This window comes from Crocodylus siamensis, chromosome 11 (genome assembly GCF_052110815.1).
Source record: "Crocodylus siamensis isolate JL-2025a chromosome 11, ASM5211081v1, whole genome shotgun sequence".
NCBI lineage: Eukaryota > Metazoa > Chordata > Crocodylia > Crocodylidae > Crocodylus > Crocodylus siamensis.
The window spans coordinates 17649382-17669664 of NC_143405.1; the positions used below are offsets into that span (position 1 = coordinate 17649382).

Here is a 20283-nt window from a genome sequence, read left to right on the forward strand (position 1 = left end):
AGAACCCCACTGCCAGTATCAGTGGAACCCCTTGCAGGTCACCACTTTGCCCTTTGCCTACCCCAGCTGGTGCTTTCTTCTTATGGAGCTGTTCTCCCACAGTAAAGATCAAAATTTCCTCAGCTCCTGGAGCCAAATCCTGGTCATTTGTGATTATTCAGGGAGCAGCCCACACCAAAGGATACTGTGCATCCGGGCACACCATTCTTCATTAGCCATGCCCGACCTGGGGTCAGTTGCAATGCTTGCCTTCAAGCCAATCTGCACTTTCACATGTAGACAATCTGTTCCCATCTTTTCCCCTCCACCCAAGGGTGGCAAGACCCAGAAATTGGTCCACACCAGAGGCAGCAGCAGTTCTATGACAATGTGGCTACAAAGCCATACAGGGACTCAGGAGACCTGGGCTCCATTCCCAGCTCTTCTACTGACTCACTATATGAATGCTAAACTATGGCCTCAGCTTTCTTCTCTTTAAAATGGTTATAATGACATTGACCTTCAATGTAAAGCACTTTATGAGCAGCTGAGGGAAAACAGTAGATAATAACTTATCATCATCACCACGACCATAGTGTAGAGGTTTCCTTGCTCAACAGTGTTCCAGAGTGACTGTAAAACACTCAGACTGCTCCTGAGAGGTATACTCTCAGGCATTTTATTGGGCTATGATGCTGCGTGGAACCTGCCCTACCCAAAGGGAAGAATCTTCCTTGAAGATGGCAATGTGATGAACTAGACTGTGCTTCCAGTTACAGGAGAAGGTCCCCTCAGCCCTCACTGGACTCCTCTCCAAACTGTAAGCTGACCACCTGAGAAAACCCCAGTGAGAAGGGTGAATTAACTATGTCTTCTTCCAACTGCAAAGGCCATATAGGATCCACCACTGATTTGCACCAAATCCAGTAGTTGGGAAGACGCTGAACTTCAAAATGACAACATGCTTTCTTGGAAAACCTCTTGGGGATTTTTTCTGAAGGTTTTCAAAGTTCATAAATTATTCAAAATTTAATGAGTAATTTTCTCTCCCCCAATATTTGGGCCATAGGATTTCTGAGACATAAGCTGCCTGGACATACAAACAGAGGACTCCTATCTCATAGAGTAGCTGAGTGCAGATACAAAACCATCCCTGCTCCTCTCCCACTGTAGCTTTCAGCATTCAGTGAGGAAGTTCTGATTCAGAGGCTGCCCCACCATCTACCACGTTCAATACCTATTTGTAACAAAGGCCTGTCCCAGGGGTGGCCATGACACCCCTTGGTGGCTACTCAGCCTTTGTTTACCCTGATCCTCCCCCTCCATTTTCCTGCCACACCTAGGTGTACTTATGCTTTTAAGAAAAGGGATCCTGCCCCAGGGGTTCCTGAGTGAGCTTGCATCCATTCATGTCTTATTCCTGGGTCTGAATCTGTTCTGGTTCTGTCCTTAAGCCCACACTGGCTCCCCTCTCCACACTATTCCTGGATACCTAGTCCCTCCTGGGCACCAGACCCTCCTGGTCCCCCCAGGTGCCGGACCTTCTCTGATCCCATCTTACCCCTTCACCCAGGCTCTGGCCTTATTCCCAGTCCTCTCTGTCCTCCCTCTGCCCTGTTCTCAGGTTCTAGCCTTACTCCCAGGCATCTGGCCTTGCTCCAGGAGTCTGGTAGGACCTCCTCCTCCCCTTGCTTAATCACAAACCTCCATATATTACCACATCTGTAATCTCTTAGGCATTATTCAGGAGCTGCAGCTATCCTGCCTAGGAGCTAGGCTCTCAGCAGCCTCCAGAGCTAGACTGCCCACCCAGCTCAGGCCTGGGTTTATATACTGCAAGGCCAGTTTCCCCTCCCCCTTTTCTCTGTCATGTGGCTCATGATTGCCCCCCTGCCACCCCTGCAGGCTTCTTCTCTCTCAGTCTGCCTGCTCTTAAAGCAGCAGGAGCACCAATCCTGCTACACTACTGATGGACCTTTCCTACAAGAATTGTTCTAGTTCCCTTTTTGACTGAGCTAAGCATTCATGACTTGTGTACTAATGTCTCTAGTTCCACAGGGATGAGAGAAAAGACTTGGGAAGAGAACATGAGACAAGGAAACAGAATGTCACTTCAATGAGACAGCAAATATTGCATAAGGCAGTCACCCCAATGAGCCCTGATTTCCCACTCTTAAGTTCTTGTGCACACAGCCAGCTAAAACAGGCCAGGACACAGACACATGGACACACTATACTTTTTATCATGGTGCTTTATAAAGCATTAACTGTTCAGATGCTGAAATCAACATGTGCTAGAAGAGCACAAATGTCTTCCACCTGGCATTTCAAGAGGTCCCCCACTGCTGGTGCTTATATTCAAGCTGGTGGTTGATAGTTGCTGCTGTACCTCCCACCACGCACATCAGTTTGACAACCCCATAAACTCCTCGTCCCCTGCAAGAGAGGAAAACATGTCATAACAAGATAGGCAGAGGCAGGCTTCCAGCAGTGCTCCACGGTCTCAGGGGCCAGGGCCAGAAGCTTTGATGCAAGACAGCCAACTACCTAGACTGCAGGTGCATCATGCAAATATCACAACTCAGCTGGTAAACAGGGAGCAAAGTGAAACATTTATGCCAGCAGGTGCTAAATTACTTCACTTCAGACTGGAAGGGCCACCTGTCAATGTAATACTGCTCCCAACGAGGTCAGCCAGGCCACGTGTCCAGTGTCCTTTCCCTGCAGCATGTGCTTGCTCCGCCAAATGTCCCTTTTCTTTTAATTTTATCTATCCCCGTGCTTCCACAAAACTTATTGCTATAGTACCTAGACATTGTAACATATATCCTACTCAGATACAACACTGAATGAGCTTAGGGTCAGGTTAGCCAGAGCCAGTTCTGCAGAGCCCTAGTCTTCTATGTATAACAGAAGGTTAACAGGCTTGAGACTCAAAAGGTAAGGGCTAGTCATGTCCCCCTTCATGTTTCTGGCCCCCATCTGTAAAGCAGAGATAATTCTGACCACCTTTTTAAAGTTCTTGGAGAGCTATGGAGGACCAATGCTAAAGGAAAACCAGGTATGAATAGCTTTATGCATGACACGCTCCTGGCCAACAGCTCAGAAGCCTTCCAACCCAGACTGCATTCAGGAGGAAACAGATGAGCAAAGACCTTCTCTTCCATCATGAATGCATTAAACCTTGATATCTGCAGGTCATTTAAACATTGCTTCTGGAACACAGTCTTACCAATAACCTGCTTCTGAGCATCACCTTAGCAGGAAGGGCAGAGACACTGGCAATGTTCTGGGATCCTGCACAAGTATGGAGACCTGGCTGGTGCCAGGTTCAGGGGGCAGACAGCAAGCAGATAATGGAAGCATATCTAGCAGCTCATAGGTGAGTGTATCATGCATCTAAGTGGTCAGTGCATTCAGGACAGAAATGTGCTGACAGCCTTAATCGCCAGGGGAGGGAATCTTGTTAGATATGAAACTGGGCATTAAGAGACATGAACTGTGATCCTGTGTGTGCCACTGTCTGGGCATGGGTGGGTCTCCTGAAAAAGACACCTAGGGAAATATTTTTAGGCTTCAGTGAATGAAGTCAGACATCGTCTTAGAGACACCAGTCAAGCACACAGTAAACAAAATCTGTGAGGTTTTTGGATGTGTTCACATGGAGATCCAGGTGCTCAGCCCTTCTGAAAAACAGGGCCCTTTCTCAAGCACCACTATCCAGGCTCAGATACTTAGCCCAGGCGCCAAATGTGAGGATGCTAGCAATAGCTTGTCTGTGCTTCATGCCCCAGGCAAGCAGTACCTTCCAGCTGGCCAGCACCGCAGTACTCCTTGCACTCCTTCTCTGTGTAGAATTTGTTCCCATTGCCCTGGCAGCCTCCATAGTTGAATATAACGCATTTGTCCTGGGTTGCATCAAAAGCCCAGAGTTTCACCTGTTGCTGACAGGGCCCTGGCATGATGGGCAACCTGCAGGAAGCTAGGAAACAAAGACAAGGGAAGAGAAATGGGCTTGATAAAGCCTTGAACTGGAGCCAGTTGGAGAAACACCTAGTCTTGCAAGCTGCCCCCAAAGGTCTGTCCCATTGGGCAAGGCAAGGTGGGGTACCCCACATGTTGGGAAATGTCTGCGGGAGGAACTAAAAGGAATTCCTAATTAGGTGGTGGCTGCCAGTGGTAGCCTGGAACAGACTGGTTCTCTGAGGACTTGTCCATATAGCTAAGGGCTTGTGTCCACACATAGATTGTATCATCTTAGCAAAACTAGTATAATTCAAATAATACAAATCCTCCAGCATAGACACAGTTCTGCTATTGCACATGTCTGTACGGGAGCGCACACAGTGCATCAGAACACTTTTCCCACCCTTCTCTGCACTGTGCCTCTGTACTGGGATAGCTGCTTCCCATTTGGAGAAGGGAACCACACAGCCCAGGAGGCACCCTTGGCCTTGTTGATGCTAAGCTGCCTCTTCCAGAAGAACTACTGGCAGCAAATAACAGCTACTCTCCACTCAGTTGAGAGCAGCAGAACCTGCTTCCAGCTCTGGCTATTATGCACAATTGTGTCACCAGAGCCTGAATGCCCCCCAGAAGGCATAGGAGTGTCTACACTCCTTCAGCTGCCTACTGGATGGCAGCAGATGCCTCGCTCTATCCAGCAGAGATGGTACTACTTTGCAGTGGGCGTGTCTATGTGTGTCCCTACAGCACCTTTGTTACTGTGCTGTTAGTACTTACTCTTGGAAGTACTAAATGACGGCACAGTAACAACCCATACTGCATTGTGCTGGTGGCGCAGTTATTTTTAGCCCCTCCATTGCCGTAACAACATGCTATAATGAGGGAGCACATTGCTACAGCAATATAGCTGTGGTGTCATTGTTTGTGCCCACTGATGCCATAGCAGGTTGCTCCAGCCGTGTAGGATCACGTGTAGATGCACCCAGTGTAGACTAGATCTTAATACCCAAGTGACTGCAGTTTGTAGTGTTATGACTGCATGAGTAAGAAATCCTGCCCTTAACTGATATGGCTGTAAGTGAGTAGAAAATTGCACTGAAGATTTTCTGGGGTGCCCAACACTGTGGTATCTAGATCTTTCCCCTCACTGCATCTCTGGAGGGATGATCTCTGGTGCACTGAAGAGCACACCAGTTCTGAGCTCAGTGGAGCAGAATGGGAAAGCACAGAGATGCTATAATAGTACAGCCATCTGGCACTAAAATAAGGGAAGAGCTGGAGAGGTAAAATCCCCGCAGCTAGCCCTTGGTTTACTGCACACAATTTGCCCAATGACACATTTGCATCCTGTCATCGGGCAATACTTAGTGACATTGTATAGATCCCTTTATCCCAAATTCCTCCATCCAGAGACTATTAGAGTAATTACTGGTGATAGCTTTAAAATATGCCTGAATGGGAGTCCCTAGGAAATAGATGTGAGAGGTTGGCATCTTCCTTTCTTCACTGGAAAACACCCCTCTCCCTTTTAAGGCAACTTCATCCTGTTTGGACTCAGAAATGGCTGACTCTAGGTCTCTTTCTGGACCTGGCTGTCTCCCCAGAGACATCATAAAGCTGCTGTGGCTCTCCTACAAGGCTCTGTATTTGTTTCTCTGCATGGGGCCTTGTGAGCCTAAGTTGCTTGCCCAAGGGGAGAGTCCTAGTGGGCACAGATCAGGACAACCAAACTTGATCCTGCCCTCCTCACGCTGGCACAAGATCATATCGGAGACCCTTGGAATCATGCATCTGCTCCACTTACCCTCAGTCCGACACGCCTGGAGACAATCCTTCTCTGAATGGAAGTTATTCCCATTCCCCAGACAACCACCGTAAAGGAAGGTTTCACAGGCCCTGGAAGTGGAGTTGTAGAAATGTCTAGTGACCATCCCCAAGCAGGGGCCAGCATCTTTGTTCAGCCTGCAGAAATCTAAGGAAAACAAGATGGTTGACCCTAAATGAGGTGAATTGGGCACCCACAGAACCATCCAGCAGGCATCAAGTACTTCCTCAGGGCTACACCCTTTGCCCACTGGACCACCTCCCCCAGGGCCTAGCCAAGCAACTCATACCTCCAGGAAGATTAATTTATCCACCCTTTATAATAATCCTCTTGTCAGCAATGTGGGTGCTACTTTGACTTTCCCCTGTAAATGTGATATATTCTCAGGGAGGTCACCCACACTGAAGAACTAGGAAGAGTGATGGTTGGTCCTGGACTAGTAGCCCCTTGGTAGTCCAGTATCTTACTACCTTGCTGGGCAAGGGAAGGTAAGTCTATATCATTGGAGCAAGGGGATTCCCAGTTGTCTGATAGGATGCGCTTCACTTGCTTCTTGTCCTGGAAGGTCCTAAGACAGCAAGCCTGAAAGTCACAAAACCTGGAGGTCTAGAAAAGCTACTTTAGGTAAAATGTAGACATTGAAGTGCTGAGGCTGCACAGATGATTTTGTGATTTCAAACAGAAACTGAGGAAGAACAGTCATGCTGCAAGTAATCCACCAATCCTACACTCACACTGATTAAACCTGGGGATACTGACCTCAGTGTACAAGGGCCCCAGACATACCTTCCTTGTGGCCAGTGAATGTTGGCAGGGGGCCACCAGCAGAGCCTTCTTCCTTGGGCAGGACTTCTCTCCGAACCCTCTACATACAGAAGAAAAAGCTGTCATTTAAGCAAGCTGATCCCTTTGTTGGAGGCTTGCAAGTCCCCATCAGCAACACAGTGGAACATCTGGGGACCGTAAAACCCAGTTTCTCTTCTAAACTGAGGAGAGGTGGGAGGGGACACAGACCTGTAGGCCAAAGGCCCAGCCTTCCCACTGGGCCAGGATCAGGCACCAAACAAGGTCAAGTGAAAACAGGCTGGAAAAATTTTTGCAATTTTTCATACACCTTCAGCTTTTCAAAGCTGGCACATTAGAAGGAGCCTGTCCCTCCACACACCTGGCACCCCTACTTCAGTCAGAGAGTACTATCAGTACTTATGTGTCTAGGATTGTAGACATTGCCAGGCCAGGCCACGCCACAGATCCAGCTAACTTGGTGCCTTGTCATAGTGTTCAACACTAAACATGGCAGAGGAAGAAGCCAGAAACTCCATAAAGGACAGTTATGAAATAATCTTTCTAAGGGAAAGTTATTTTGCTGAGTGTAGGTAGTCAATGGTCAGCTCCTGCCCAACACAGGCATGTTATCTCCCTTCATGTGTTTTAAAACTAGTATTAAATAACTTCGGAAAACCTCCTTTCCTGTTCCTTCTTTTCAGTTGATCTGGCCTGGACAATATCTTGTGGCAGCAAACTCCACCAGTTATTTATGACTGGTGTATAGAACTGAACCTTCTCAGCGCCTTAGACCAACCAGAAGCTTTGCAGAACTGGACTCTAGGGAGAGGTAACAGGACAGAAGGCTTCTCTCCTCCATCATTTAGCCCTTGTATGTAGCTGATGAGTTTTCTATAGTCCCAGTATATCATGGGTTTCCAGGAAATGGAAGATCCAGAATGGGCTCTCCCAAGGAAACACTTCCAACTCAGTGTAATCCCCTGGAGACCCAAGAAATGAACCTCATTTGATTCCTACAGCACAACTCACCGAGGATCCAGTTTCAGTTTCAATCTCACTGGGAATACATTCACCTGTACCAAGGAACAAGCAAAATGTTAGCAGGGAGGGAGCTAGGAAGCGGGGTTGAAAGCTGTTGTCACACGCAGGCACCTCCTAAAAGGCCTTCCCAACTGTTCATTATACCCCTAACATCTTCTGAGACACAGGGACCCACACACAAACTCTCACACTCTCCACTCTCTACCTTTGATCTCCCTAGTAGACAGGAAGTGAGGACCTGGTGGTCTCAGATGGGAAACTAGGAGGCCAGGAGACAAGGAGTGCCAAATGGGTTGAGTGTGAAGGCTGCTTTGGCCCATGTGGTGCAACTCAGAGGAGATACTGCATGGCAAAGACAGTGCTACAGAGTGATGATGGAGAGAGCTGTCAGACAGGAGAACAGTTTGTTCCTGGACTCCTGCCTGATGGGGAATGCTGCTACATGGACACATACTATACGTAAGACTCCAGGAGGGAAGTGTGCCTCTCTAGCTGTACCATCCCCATCCCCATAGTGTGCAGGCAGCTTGGGGCACGTTGCTATGACTCTCTATAAACAACAGCTTTGTGACAGTTTGCTCTGGCCAACAACTGAAAGTGAACAGGCCCCTTGAGAGCCCAGGTCAGGATGTATGATCCATTAGAGAGATGGCCCTGTGCCCAGTGCCCTTCACTGCCTCTCCTGACCCATCACAGATCTTCTGCTGCCTCTTCTCTCTTACTTCTCACTCCCACACAGGCTGCTTTTCTCAGCCCACCCCACCAGCCATCCTGCATGGAGTATGCTACCACCTTGGAACATTATCCTGCCCTTCTCAAGGGACAGTGTCATGGAGGGAAACTGGCAGGACCAAGAAGAGAGAGCCACATGGATAGACAAATAGCTGAAGTGTCCAGGCAGAATGGAGGAGAAGCCCCTGACAGCAACCCCCTGATTATTGCTTGGTTACCTTTATTGATCAGGATGAAGATGGAGTCATCAGGAATGCCCAGCTCATGAGCAAGCAGTCGGAACTCCTCAATGAGGCTCTCTCGCACAACTGGGCTCCTCCCTAGGCACCAGGAGAGAAACCAATGCTTAACCATGGTGTGGTGTAGGGCTTGAAAGAGATAGGATCTCAAGATGTACTATTTCCCCTCCTACAGCACTCCTGGAGCCAGTCCAGTGAGTAGGAACTCAGCATTTTCCAGCCTGGATTAGGCTTCTGTTCCTGTGTACATCCAAGCAGCAGATAAAGGCCAGCCTCACTATTGCACCTCCATTCTGAATAACAGCATCTCCTGCCACCACTGCCCCAAGCTTCTCCTAAAAAGATGTTTCTTCATTCACACTAAATGATACCAGATTCAGGTACAAAGTGTGTGATACAGGCCTTCAGGCACACAGGGAACTCATTCCATGTCATTCAGCTGGGCTGAACCTGAGTCATCAGATCTGGAGACCAAGAGCTCCAGACAACTCAAATCAAACACAAGGGTAGCTGCTGTTGTTTCACATGATGGCACACACCAAAGCTCATTCAGTTTTATTAATGGGATAGTGAAATGCCACAGTCAGTGGTAGTTACCATAGAGTTTCAGTGTTGTGGTCAGTCCAAAGGTGCTTTTCTTCTCCATTAGCATGATGGAATATTCATCATAGTTGGTGTGAAGCACATAGGAGACAATGGACACCTCCCATTCTGTATCAAAAGGAAATGCACACAGAGCTTTATAGTAAGAACATCCAGGGGATAATTTTCTAAAGGCAAAGGCATAGGATAGAATCAGCATTTGGAACAGGGAAGGTGAAGGCAGCCAAGTTGGCAGGGTGAACTAGTCCTCTCTGAAACTGCCTGCTTCTACCCTAGCCACTGTACCTGGGAAAGGGGCACCAATGAGGTTTAATAGCCCTCAGTGCAGGGAGAACTAACCCTAGGCATTTCACAGCCTGTCCATTGTGACATTACGCAAGCAATTCAGTCCTTACTGTATAACTAAACTAAAGAGAGCTACAACATTCAAACTTGGGTGCCCAAATGCAGCCCTGGGTTCTCTGTTTAGATACTGTAATAAGTTATCCCATTTTTTAAACAATGAATACTGGACACACAACACTGCTACCATATTACTCCCATTTGATGCCCGCGTCATTTGGTCAAACACAGTGAATGATAAGCAACGCCTATCAAGAGAGAAACTAAACTGCGCTTATCACTGTGGTGGCTATTGCGTGCACCTTCTAGGATCTTCAAAGTTAGAGGTTGAAGATGTCTGCTAAAATGGCAAGTCTGATCCTCTGCTCCTGAAGGATTAACCTGCACTCCACATTCTTCAGGGCTTTTCCCTTAATGTTCCAAGCCCTGGAGTTTCTACCATTTCCACTGGGAGACTGGTGCCCAGAGCTCCACATTAGACATGATCTCCCAGAGATCATTTATTTCCTTTCATATCATCCCATTACTCAGAGCTGCACTCTCATTCTCCCTTTTTATTGTTAAGTTTTACATCTAGGAGTTGTAAGTAAATGCAGCTTTAAGACCAAAGCAGAAGGATGACCATTCTCAAACTTACTGGGGTTGTGATAAGTATATTTTCCAGGTATTTTGGTTTTCTGGTACTCTCCTGAAACCCTGGTGCAGACTCCTTGCCTGGGAAAGGGTGGGGGGCAGGGAGAGAGAGAGAGAGAGAGAGAGAGAGAGAGAGAGAAGTCTCAAGTCGTTGTAGCTTTTCCCTTTGGCACTAGTTCATTTTATTAAAATCAGATCTAACCACTAGATGTTGCTAGTCACTGCCAACTGAAACAACATAGATCTCCACACCTCTGGATCCATCAGCCCTATCCCTCACAAGAAGTTCTCATATCTCCCCCACAAATACAGTCTCTGGCCCAACTTTTAGCCCTGGACCCTCTTCAGCAGTGAAGGAGGGAGCAGGATTGATGCTGTGTGACTAAGGCAGTGGTTCTCAACATTTGTAAATTCTGAGCACCCTTTATTATACTCAAGGCCCCCCTCAGAAAATGCCAGCTTAGTTTTCATCCATTTTTTACTATGGAAAAATAACAGAACAATTCTTCTGTTGCAAAGAATTCAGAAAGACCATGACAGGGTAGAATGGTTTTAAGATTCCCAGTAACAAAAATCTCTAGGTTCATCTTGCAAATCATGTGTAAGCACCTAACAGTGCTCACATTACATGGCACCCTGTGGCTCCCCTGGAAGGATCTCAAGGTGGCCCAGGGTGCTGTGGCACCCTGGCTGAGAATCACTGGACTAGAATATAGGACCGGGTGGCCAATCTTTTGGGCAGGTGTGCCTCAAGTTAAGCCCTGCCCCTTCCCCAGTGCCGTTCTGATTCCCACCCCTCAGAAGTACTTGATAGGGCTTGAGTCTCAGAGGGTGACTCTCTGGCTGCTTGGAGCAGGGGCAGGACCCTGATGAAAAAAGTGTCACTGCCAAAATCCATGTTAACTTTTCCCTAGCCCCACAACCACTGCAGTTTTATATGGGAAGCAAGGATCCAAAGGACTCGATTCAGTGTCAGCTGCAGGGCCAGGGAAGGGTTAATTTGGTTCTTGGAGGTGACACCTGACCCCTCCTCTTAGAGCAGGGGGTGCCTCTGCTCTGCTTTGCTCCATGTGGCTGGAGCTTGATCCCACATGCCACACACAGCAGCTGCCTGTGCCTCTTGTGGCATGTTTGCCATGGGTTAGCCACCCTGGTATGACAATACCAAACTGGTAATGTTTACCTCTCCTTCCACACAGTCCCTTGAAGACTTTTACCCTTGATGCTGGAAGAAGTCAGTGTTTACATCCCTGAAAAACCTTTGATGTCGACAGAACTCAAGCGTCAGCTGACAGGTCCCAGGCACATCAACATTATTTAGATCTGGGATGGAGCCAAACCTGGATCAGGGACAGTGCCAGTACTTTGTGCTATCTACCCATACCAAGACTACTCTGATAATCACTTGGGTGCTGTTTTGACCACTAGTCTTTGGTGGGTAAAATTCATTCAAGTCCACTCCCTCCTTTGAGGCTGGAAGTCCAGCCAAGAGGAACTGGCCATCTGTAGTCAATGCCTCCTTCAACTCCTTCCCACTGAACCTACTATTTTGTATTTCTCCATCCATAGATCTCCAAAGGTTCCAAAAAAACAAGCTTGTTAATGTTATCCCTCCCCTGGGCCCTGTAAAACCAGGAACTTGACCAAGACCAAACAGCAGGTTAAGTGGCAGAGCTAGGAACAAAATTCACATCTTCTGTTGCATGTTCTGCACATGAAATCACGCTGTTCCCCCCACTGCCTGACCACCACAGTAGGCAATAGGTGATTCAGTAGCGCAGGGGAGTGTCATAGAAGGGGCAGGAGCTCATCCCAGAAGAAATTAGGCCCACTGTGGAGTGCTGCAGCCTCAGCTCTCCTGGATTCAGCTGCCAGCGCCCAGATAAAAGGCTGGTGCAATATATACCTGTGCCATGCTCCTGTTTTTAGTATCACCAGGGTGCAGTATGTCACATGAGCAGTGAAATGCCCCAACTCTTTCTTCAGCAGCACCTACCTGAGCCTGGTGCTGGTGGTGCTGATTTGATCACTGGTCAGGCCAGGTTCCAGCACCAGCGTGCCCATGTTGAATTTGTCCTTGTAGTTCTTCATCCACTGGCATGTTGTGCCAATGGCAATGTCATACCATTTCCCATAGATCTAGGAGAGAAGAGAGCACAACCTATGACTGCCCCAACCCTTCACTTTGCAAACAGGAGCTGAGGCAATTCCACACTATCAAGCTTCTGTGGCTGGGAGTTCAGTGTTTTGCTTGCAACAAAGCTTACATGGACACACAGGCAGCAGAGCAGGAAAGCCCAGGTTGTTTAAATTAGCTGCACAGTGATATACAAGTGCCACATGAGCTTATCATACAATATCTTATTTTTAATTGGAGCTAAGAGACCACTTTGAAGGTCACCCTGCCAAAGAAAAAGAATATGAGTACTAATGAAACAAACAGAACCTGTGAGCAGGAACCTCCAGGAGGTGAATTTAGTATCTCTGAACTTGTTACTTCCGGGGTCTCTGGAGACCTGTCTTTACTGGTTTAATTTCATACTTTATGGACAGTGGCTCTACTAGCTATTAGGTGGGCCAGGGTCACAAGTGCCAAGGGCACTAAGGAGAAACAATGGACAATTACTCAAATCCATGGCATTTTTCCACCTGGAAAAGCCATCTAATTCCTTCTGGAGTGGCATATTTTAAATGGAATCCATTAACCAGGACAGCACAGCTTTAGATGCTGGCACCAAGTAATTTAATAGCTTTGCCCACAGTGAAGTGTTGTTCCATTACTCCCTTTACTTCCAATACCAGTTTTCATTCACATCCTATAGCTCCCTGTCTCTGCCCAATAAAAATCCTAGTCTGTGGCTCCCAGCCCCATCAGCATATAAGGGGACATCCCACATGTGTACAATGTTCATTTCCCATGTTTATTACACTGGTGATCAAACAGATCACACACCAGATTCACTTTACAGCTGTGCCCACGTCTCATCAGACTAGAACCTGACAACAATTGAAAATCCACACATAGCAGCTGGCAGCCCACCCTCTTCATTTTTCTCGCTTGCTTCTGAGAGTTAACATAAATGTTGGACAATCATTACCCGATCAGGGTCGAAGTTCTCCTGCACTTGGATATCCCGATCTCTGATGGGGGTCCCACTGGCTGTGGCTAGGAAGAGAATGAAGAGGAGACCCTGGAACTTCATGGCCCTCAGATCTGTTGTGCCCTCAGCCTCAGCACAAATGGACTCGGTCCTAGAACCGTGGACACTGCTGTCCTCTCCAAGGGACAGGAGGGTGTACTTCAGACTCCTGAGCACAACAGAAGGTGAACGGCCTTGGGTGGGCGGAGCGTGTTTGGGCACATCAGAGGTGGCATGTGGGAGGCGGCAGAGCGACTTGATCCATCCGAGTGGACAACCTGCTAGCGCTGCTTTGCAGTATGTCTTCCTACAAGTCACAAATGAGCCAGGAACAGACAGCAAAGCAAACAGCAGCACCTTAGGTGATGTGCTTCCGCTTTCAAGTAACCTTGGCTGTGAAAGCGAGGGACTGACCAGCTTTGTTCTAGCCAGGACTTCTCTTCTCAGCACTGTGGTGCCCCTCGTTCCAGCCTAAGCCCCACCCCTTCCCCCTCGGTCCTTGCTGTTCTTGCCCACACAAAAATGCCTTTAACTTCAGCCCGTCATTCCTCCTGTTATTCCAGCCCTGGGCTTCTCTCACAGCCTGAGGAGCATATGAAATTGTGTGGTGCCTTGGTGACCCGAACCACGATTTGTTAAAGATTCAGAGGAGCAGATACCTCTGTGAGACCCCCTCTGTCCCCAGGGGCAGAATGTGCATCTGCAAGTGCCCAGATAAAAGACTGGTGCAGTCTAACACCTTCCAGTCCCCTAGCACCTTCCATCAAAGGCCTGCACAGTCACAGCTGCCTCAAAGCTCAAGGACTGTTTCATGGGACAGGTGCTATGAAATGGGGCCAGAGTTATGCAGCTCAGTGAGAGATGTCTCTGTGTGGCACTGACCATTGCAGAAAGAGGGGTGGGAGGGGCTGTTAGGAACAAAGATCAAAGCCATCTTGTGTTGGTGGTAATGTGTTGCTGTTTTCCCTGGTAAAATGCCACTATGTAAGGAAACCTATCTCTGTGTGTCAAACCAATAGTGAGTGCTATTGCATCCATTGTCAAATAGGGAAACTGAGGTTCAGAGTGATGGAGTGCCTTGCTTCAGGTCCCTGAATGATTTGGTGTCCAGATGAGTGACTTAGGGTCCAGTCTTATGAGTGGTGGGTGTCTGCTTGAGGCTACTGACTGACTTCAACTCCGACTGAAGTCAGTGGAAGTTCAGGGTATTCAGAGCTTGTAGGAACTGATTTAGGATATGTTTAAGAGCCGGTTTTGTGGTTTCTGCTCATCACTGCTACTCAAACTATTGCAGTGATGTGCAACAACACAGGCTGATGATGCAGAAGAGACTTCACTTGTTTCAGCAGAGTCACTCTGCATTGATCTCAGAATCTGGCCAATTGGCCTTGTGACTTTAGTGGACTTCAAACCAGGACCAGAAGACTGGTTTCTTTAGACATCAGTCCCATCTGGTAACTCAAACATGAATTTCCACTGGCTGAGCCAGTAACAACTACTGTACATGGAGCTAGCCTCAAAGATTAGACTAGCTTGGCTGGGACTCATAACTGTCAATCAATCTGAGAATCAGTGCAAGTCACTGAGTTATTGCAACCAGAAAAAAAAACGAGGCTATTTTCTCTCCCCACAAAAGACAAGCAAACGGTAGTTTCTTCATTTGTTGCTCCCTGATAACACCTATGCTTGGATTTGATTGGTTGCTGTAATGATCAAAAAGCTGAACTTCCTACCTGTTCCCCCCAGGAATATGAATGAGAGGTTTGAATCCAAGCATTAGGTTTGAATTCATTCCCACCACAGTCTATTTTGTGAGCCATATGTTGTGATTATCTAGTTTCTCTTGTACTGTCACCCCACAGCAAGTCTTAGTAACTGGCAATAAACCTAATGCCACAAATCCCCAGCATCTCAGAGGCTTTTTTTAATAGCATGTAATAACCCCAGAGAGAGAAGGCAGGGCAGAGTGGCACCTTATAGACAGAGGTGAATCCAGATCGATCCTGAGGGGCCGTCACACCGTGTGCGCCTCTGGCTGTTGCCCATGACTGTTTGTGCTCAGCAGATGATTAACCAAACCAAACAGAGAAAGGAAAACTGCAAACAGAACAAAGGGCAGGAAAGATGCTTAAAAGTCAAGGTTTTTAACTCAATATTTGCAAACAAAAAACCACAAAGAGCTGCCTGCAAGTCCCCTCCTGCCTTTGCCTTCTACCCTCCCTGCCATCTGCTTCACTCTGCCTCCTCTCCAGACCCCTAGACCAGGGGGTCTGCAGCCAGAGGAAGGATGCATTTAGCCCCTCCCTGGGTTACCAACGTGGAGTGCTGTGGCAGAGGAGCTAAGACACCTCTCTATGGATAGTTTGAGGTGATAGTTTGAGTCTCACTCTGGACCCTATGGGACACAGCTGCAACTACTTGGCTTGGATATTGCCTGGAGCGAGCTAGGAGGATGGTGTACCTGAGAATGAATGTACTGAAACAGGGGTAGAAAGATACTACATCATTGGAAGCTGTTGAGATCAGAGATAATTGCCATACAACTTGGGATCCTCTCCTAGCATTGGACACCTGTCCAGTTCAGACAGGCTCTGTCCTGACTCCACGGACCTGTCTCCTGGCAGCCTTTACAGGTCGAGGGGGATAGGAAATCACTGCTGGCGCCTGGACTTCCTAAGCTGCACATGGACTAAAATTGAATTTGCTTGGAGTCTGCTGAGCTTGCCTGATGCAGAGGTCAGCCACCTTGAAGAATCCTAGCAAGTGGGGGGACAACAAAGTAGCACCTTCATAGCATCTTATGTGGGGAAGTACGTCTGCTAGATGGAAAGCAGTGGGTTTTCTCCATTTCCAAAATCTCATGAACCATTTGTAGGAAGGCCACCATGTGTTCAACAAGGCTGCTGCCAAGCCAAGCACAAGATCACATGCCATGGTTATTCACCAAGCATAAACCATGTTAATCACCACAGCAGCTCTCATGTCAAGAGCCAGGCAATTAGCTTGGAAAGGGACATTCCCTCCAAGTGACATAAAGTCCTTGCAGTCCTTGGCAATCTGGTGGTTGCACCAGATGAAAAAAATGACAGGTTACAAGGGTGGGTGGATGAGAATAGGATGGGATTCAACACTGACAAGTGCAAGATGCTGCACCTGGTGGGGAAGAACCAGCACCATACCTACCGGCTGGCAGACTCCCTTCTCGTCAGTGCAGAGGCAGAAAAGGATCTTGGAGTCATCATTGATGCCAAGATGAACACGGGCTGGCAGTGTGGGGACATGGTCAGGAAGGCCAACTGCACCTTGTCATGCATCCACAGATGCATCTCAAGCAGGTCCAAGGAGGTGATCATCCCCCTCTGTGCGGCACTGGTCAGGCCGCAGCTGGAGTACTGCGTCCAGTTGTGGGCGCCGCACTTCAGGAGGGATGGGGACAACATGGAGAGGGTCCAGAGGAGGCCACCTGCACGATCAGGGGGCAGCAGGGCAGGCCCTACGAGGAGAAGCTACAGGACCTGAACCTGTTCAGCCTCCACAAGAGAAGGCTGAGGGGGGATCTAGCAGCCTGTTACAAACCAGTTGGAGCGGACCAGCAGGCATTGGGGGAGTCCCTGTTCCCCCGAGCACTGCCAGGAGTGACTAGAAATAACGGTCACCAGCTGGCAGAGGGTAGGTTTAGGTTAGACATCAGGAGGCGCTACTTCACGGTCAGGGCGGCTAGGGTCTGGACCCAACTTCCAAGCGAAGTGGTGCTGGCTCCTACCCTGGGGGTCTTTAAGACAAGGCTAGACGAACACCTTGCTGAGGTCGTTTGACCCCAGTACTCTTTCCTGCCATGGCAGGGGGTCGGACTCGATGATCTGCTCAGGTCCCTTCCAACCCTAGAAACTATGAAACCTTTTAACAAATTTTTTGTCCCCATTTTTCTGAGCAGGGACCAAGACATCTCCTCCACCTGGATTCCGGACAGATTCAGAAGAGGCACCACCAGGCCTAGAGTCAGAGAGGACTGAGTTAGGGAACTTCTGGAGGGGCTGGACGTGTTCAAATCAGCAGGTCCAGATGATCTCCACCCCAGGGTGCTAAGGGAATTGGCAGGGGTCACTTTGGGACCCCTGGCACAGCTTTACAAGCACTCGTGGTACTCTGGCCAGGTGCCAGAGGACTGGAAAAAGGTCAATGTGGTTCCCATTTTCAAAAAAGGGAGGAAGGAGGACCCAGGTAACTATAGGACTGTTAGTCTTACCTCAGTCCTGGGGAAGCTCTTTGAGAAAATTATCCAGGAGCATATCTGCGAGGGGCCAGCAAGGGAGATTATGCTTAGGGGAACCAACATGGGCTCATTAGGGGCAGGTCCTGCCAGACAAACCTGGTGGCCTTTTACAATCAGGTCACAAAATCTTTAGATGCAGGGGTCACGATGGATGTAGTCTTTCTGGACTTTAGGAAGGCCTTTGGCACTGTCTCTCAGCCCATTCTCATTAAAAAACTAGGCAACTGTGGTATTGATGCCTACACAGTCACATGGTCGCCAGCTGGCTGGAGGGCCGCACCCAGGGAGTGGTGGTGGATGGGTCATTTTCAACCTGGAGGGACGTGGGCAGTGGGGTCCCCCAGGGCTCGGTCCTTGGGCCCGCACTGTTCAACATCTTCATCAGTGACTTGGACGAGGGGGTGAAAGTCACCTTGTTCAAATTCACTGATTACACTAAGATGTGGGGAGAAGTGGGCAGGCTAGAAGGGAGGGACAGGCTCCAACTAGATCTGGACAGGTTACAGGGGTGGATGGATGAGAATAGGATGGGATTCAATACAGACAAGTGCAAGGTGCTGCACCTGGGGAGGAAGAACCAGCATCTTAGCTACAGGCTGGGGAACTCCCTTCTCATCAGCACAGAGGTAGAAAAGGATCTTGGAGTTGTTATTGATTCCAAAATGAACATAGGCCGCCAATGTGAAGGACACGGTCAGGAAGGTTAACTACACCTTGTCATGCATCCAGAGATGCATCACGAGCCGGTCCAAGGAGGTGATCCTCCCCCTCTATGCGACACTGGTCAGGCCGCAGCTGGAGTACTGCGTCCAGTTCTGGGTGCCGCACTTCAGGAGGGATGTGGACAACATGGAGAGGGTCCAGAGGAGGCCACCCACATGGTTGGGGGCAGCAGGCCCTACAAGGAGAGGACTGATGAACCTGTTCAGCCTCCACAAGAGAAGGCTGAGAGGGGACCTGGTAGCCATCTACAAACTTACCAGTGGGGACCAGAGGGGAAAGGGTGAGACCCTGTTCCCCTGAGCACCTCCTGGAGTAACAAGGAATAATGGCCACAAGTTGATTGAAAGTAGGTTCAGACTAGATATCTCCATCTTGGGAGGAAAAACCTGCAGCATCCTGATAGACTCGGCAGTGCTACGCTGGCTAGTACTACACGATAAAGAGACTTGGGGGTCATCATTGACCACAAGATGAACAGGAGCCTGCAGTGTGATGCTGCGGCTAGTAAAGTGACCAAAATGCTGGCTTGCATCCATAGATGCTTCTCAAGCAAATCCCAGGACGTCATTCTCCCCTTGTACTCGGCCTTGGTGAGGCCTCAGCTGGAGTACTGCATCCAGTTTTGGGCTCCACAATTCGAAAAGGATGTGGAGAAGCTTGAGAGAGTCCAGAGAAGAGCCACGTGCATGATCAGAGGTCAGGAAAATAGACCTTACGACAACAGGCTGAGAGCCATGGGGCTTTATAGCCTAGAAAAGAGCAGGCTCAGGGGTGATCTGATGGCCACCTATAAGTTTATCGGGGGTGACCACCAGTATCTGAGGGAACATTTGTTCACCATAGCGCCCCAAGGGATGACAAGGTCGAACAGTTATAAACTCCTCCAAGACATAGAGAAGAATTTCTTTACTGTCCGAGCCCCCAAGGTCTGGAACAGCCTGCCATCGGAGGTGGTTCAAGCACCTACATTGAACACCTACATTGAACAACAAGAGTAAATTGGATGCTTATCTTGTTGGGATCCTATGACCCCGGCTGACTTCCTGCCCTTCGGGTAGGGGGCTGGACTCGATGATCTTCCGAGGTCCCTTCCAGCCCTAATGTCTATGAAATCTATGAAATCAGGAGGTGCTACTTCACGGTCAGGGCGGCTAGGATCTGGAACCAACTTCCAAGGGAAGTGGTACTCACTCCTACCCTGGAGGTCTTCGAAATGAGGCTAGATAATTCCTTAGCTGAGGTCATATGATCCCAGCATTCATTCCTGCCCATGGCAGGGGGTTGGACTTGATGATCTGCTCAGGTCCCTTCCAACCCTAACAACTATGCAACTATGAAACCTCTCTGCTGTTGAGTAGAAGCAACTGGAGAGTCCTGGGAAGCAGGTAGGTGCCAAACAAATAAAACCCAGTCACTTGGCATAGCTGCTGCTTCCTATACCACGGTGCCTCCCTGCCCTGCCGCTGCAAGGATAGTGTTTCACTACAAGCCTCCATCCTGCTTTCAGCCTGGCCACCCCCTCCTTTTCCCTTCATCTTTGATCTTCTCCAACTCCAGATTTTTACTACTCCCAGGGTCCCTTTTCCAGGCTGTTCCAGCTGGTGCCCTTCACCACTGCTATGATGCCTTAGAGATCCCTGATCACCCAAAGGCTCTCCTGAGCCATGGGTGAGACGTGGCCCTACAGGAATAGTGGGGCAGGGAGGAAATGCTTCAGAGAAAGGGGGCAGCTGGATAGACAGGTGCTGGAGCCAGGCCCTGGAAGCCTTAGGATGCCACAGAACAGGGATGCCAAACTCATCTGGGCCCAGGCATGTGGCACCCTTCCAGCCCAGCCATGTGTGTTGGCTCTAGGACTGGTCTGGATTGAACCCCAAGTCATTCATGCACACTGAAGACAGCACACCAGGCTGGTCCCATGGGACACCACATGCAGCCCGTGTCTGGACCCCCTGTGCTGGGTACAGTGCCAGGTGGGTACAGCCCATACTCCACCTGCAG

At 48.9% G+C, this 20283-nt stretch overlaps 1 protein-coding gene across 1 annotated transcript; it reads right to left on the bottom strand.

Moving 5' to 3' along the window:
- Positions 1–2213: 2213 nt before the first annotated feature.
- AMBP (alpha-1-microglobulin/bikunin precursor) lies at positions 2214–13456 on the bottom strand. Its single transcript, XM_090022604.1, has 10 exons — positions 13245–13456; positions 12143–12285; positions 10151–10227; positions 9166–9279; positions 8548–8649; positions 7586–7629; positions 6557–6635; positions 5750–5917; positions 3785–3961; positions 2214–2415 (listed from the first exon to the last, which is right to left on the bottom strand). Exons 1-10 carry the CDS (start codon positions 13347–13349, stop codon positions 2384–2386), a joined length of 1041 nt encoding a protein of 346 aa, XP_089878730.1. The 5' UTR covers positions 13350–13456; the 3' UTR covers positions 2214–2383.
- Positions 13457–20283: the final 6827 nt, after the last annotated feature.